The 3438-nt window shown below is 32.6% G+C and overlaps 1 protein-coding gene across 1 annotated transcript; it reads right to left on the bottom strand.

Annotated features, from left to right (window-relative positions):
• Positions 1–417: 417 nt before the first annotated feature.
• Positions 418–762, bottom strand: LOC146914955 (secreted RxLR effector protein 161-like). Its single transcript, XM_085721181.1, has one exon. It carries the CDS (start codon positions 760–762, stop codon positions 418–420), a length of 345 nt encoding a protein of 114 aa, XP_085577307.1.
• Between the last annotated feature and the right edge of the window lie 2676 nt (positions 763–3438).

The following is a 3438-nucleotide window of genomic DNA, read 5'->3' as shown; positions in this document are numbered from 1 at the left end:
ACTGAAAATGACTCAGATGCGATTTCAAAAATGGATTTTTAACAGAGAATCGAAACAAAAGTTTATTTAAACCAACTTGAAAGACTCAGAGGCAATTTTTAAGATTTGAACAGAGTTTTGACACTTGAAAAGACTAAAATGCCCCTAGGGGCAAATCTGACCCAAAATGACTTCAAATGCAATTTTTTTGAGATGGATTTTGACATAGAATGAAACAGAGACTTATTCAAACTCCTTGAAAGGACTTAAACAAATTTCCAAATATGGAAAGAAATTTTGACATAGGAAATGACCAAAACACCCCTGCATGTGAATTTTGCAAATAACATTGCAGAGAAAGATGTAATTGATCAGAGACCTATCAAATGACTTGAAATGCAAGAAAGGAAGAATTGATTAGTATTTTTAGGTCCAAAATTAGGGTATAACACCTGCATCTGCATAACCAAGAAAAACTGGTTTTGTATTGTTAGAATAAAACAAATCAAGCTCAGATGTACCTCGTATATATCGAAATATGTGTTTTATCCCTTTCCAATGTCTATTTGTAGGACATGAACTGAATCTCGCCAGTAAATTTACTGCAAAAGCTATATCAGGTCTTGTACAGATAGCAAGGTACATGAGTGCCCCAATGGCACTTAGATATGGCACTTTAGAGCCAAGATCCTTTCCATTATCTTCCTTAGGTCTAAAAGGATCCTTTTCAATGTTAAGTGTTCTTCCCATCATTGGAGTACTCAAAGGATTTGCCTTGTCCATGTTAAACCTTTTTAACACTCTCTCTGTATAATTTGATTGATGTACCAATATACCATTTTTAGTATACTCAATTTGTAAACCAAGGCAAAATCTAGTTTTCCCCAGATCTTTCATTTCAAATTCTTTCTTTAAGTACTCTCTTGCTTCTTTAATTTCTTTAGTAGTTCCAATGATATTTAAATCATCAACATAAACAACAATTATTACAAAACCGGATATTGTTTTTCTTATAAAAACACAAGAGCAAATTGGATTATTCTCATACCATTCTTTAAGTAAATATTCACTTAGCCTATTGTACCATATGCGCCCAGATTGTTTTAATCCATATAATGATCTTTGTAACTTAATTGCATACATTTCTTGTGGTTTTGATGTATCATGCATCTTAAGTCCTTTCGGTATTTTCATGTATATGTCATTATCAAGTGAGCCATATAAATAAGCAGTACCAACATCCATAAGATACATATCAAGATTATTAAATACTGATAAACCAATTAAATAACGAAAAGTAATGGTATCCATAACAGAAGAATATGTTACCTCATAATCAATTCCTGGTCATTGGGAAAAACCTTGTGCAACAAGACGGGCCTTGTATCTTACAATTTCATTTTTCTCATTTCGTTTTCTTACAAAAACCCACTTATACCCAACAGGTTTCATACCTTCAGGTATAGTCACAATAAGCCCAAATACTTTTCGATTTTTAAGAGAATATAATTCAATATCTATTGCATCTTTCCAGTTTTTCCAATCATGTCTATTTTGACATTCATTAACAGTTATGGGTTCAGGATCATCATTTTCATTTGTAATTTCACATGCAATGGAGAATGAAAAAAATTCATCAATATTTATGTCTTTTTGGCTCCACAAATTTCCCGTATTAACATAATTAATTGAAATCTCGAGATCATTCTTATTTTCAGTTTCATTATCAATGATCTCATTATCATCATCTTGTGCTTTTTCAAGATCACACTTTTCATTGTCAGATTTATCACTATCTAGTGTCTTTTCAAGATCACTTTCGATCATATTCACCTTTTCTGTTCCTTTTCTTTTTCGGGGATTTTTGTCTTTGGAACCTATAGGTCGGCCACGCTTTAAGCGTGCATTAGATGTACTTGCTACATCATTTAGTTTTGAAATCTCAATCCGAGCTGGGACATTTACAGCTGGTACATCTGACTTTGTCACCTTTTTCAAATCAGTAAATGAATCTGGCAGTTGATTTGCTAAATCTTGTAAGTGTACTATTTTCTTTACATTTTCTTCCCATGATTTATTATATGGGTCCTAATGTAATAAATGTGGTACATGCCATGATATTTCATTTTCAATGGTTTATTTTCTCCCCCTAGTGTTGGAAATTTTGTTTCATCAAAATGACAATCAACAAATCTTGCCTGAAAAACCTCACTTGTTAAAGGTTCAAGATATCTAATAATCGATGGTGATTCATACCTGTTTTATCTTGGTTTTCGGGTGTCAAACATTGATTACGTTTGAACCTTTTTAACCTTTGATATCTCATTTTTTCTTGGGAAGGGAAAAAATAAGCAAAACCCTTGAGAATCGAGGTCCGGGAGTTGTTTTCGCTACGGGAAGGTGTTAGGCACCCATAACGACTATAGTATCCTATAGGAACCGTCTTTACTTTCTACGCGCGCGCTTTATTTTTAAATGCTATTTGAAAAGTGATATTTACACCTAAGAGCTTACTAAGTCAAGAATTGGAGGGAGAAGAAAGCGTTTGAATTTTTATTTTATTTGAATTGAAGGAATATTGTTTCCTTGCCTACGTACCCTTTTAAGGGATCAAATCCACCGTAGTTCTGTTCCAAAAAATGTTTTTGTTTTTCTTGATTGATATTAAGTTTGAAAATTGGAACTTGAAGAATGAGAGAGAGAGGCCTCAAGGGCATAAGATTGTGAAAAAGTGAGGTGGAATTAGTTATTTTGCAAAAAAAGTCTAAGTATGATTAAGAATTTGTTAAGATTTTTGTTTAAGAAAATAAAGGGAAAATCAATGGGATTTTGATCCCAAAGTTTATTTAGAAAATTATTTGAGTGATGTTGTTCATGTTTTTTGGAAAAAAGGATTTTTGCCTAAGTTTCAAAGTTCCTAGACATACATCTAAGCATACATTCCCTAAACATACTTCTAAGGCATGCATATCCTAAACATACATCTAAAATATCTATGTGATGTGTGTGCATGTGTCGGTGCTGGTGTCGGTGTACATCATTAGAGTCCATTGTCCTTTACATCTTTGGCCTAGATACATGCTATGGTCTTGCAAGAATTTAAAAGCATAAAGTAAAATACAAGAATTCCTAAGTATTACATTCTAATTTTTGCATAAATTTTAAAGTGTATGCTAATAAGGATTAGGAATATAAGATGGAGGATGAAATGCTTATGGAGTGTATGAAACATGAAGTGAAATGGTTAGTAGTACGAGGTGTAATATGGTAAAGATAAAGCAAGTACAATATTATAGCAAGGGCATAGGAATTGACACAAGACATAGCCAAAATAATGCAAGGTATAGCTAAAATTCAACCACAAAAATGCAAGAATCATATGGCCTATAATCTTCACAATTCAACCTATTTTTCAAAGGCATAAACTCTGGTTTTAGGATGAAAATTAAGGCAACATGA

The sequence above is a fragment of the Medicago sativa genome, chromosome 6 (assembly GCF_051527215.1).
Source record: "Medicago sativa cultivar Bolivia chromosome 6, Bolivia_mono, whole genome shotgun sequence".
Lineage (NCBI taxonomy): Eukaryota > Viridiplantae > Streptophyta > Magnoliopsida > Fabales > Fabaceae > Medicago > Medicago sativa.
This window is presented reverse-complemented; position numbering and strand designations above follow the sequence as displayed.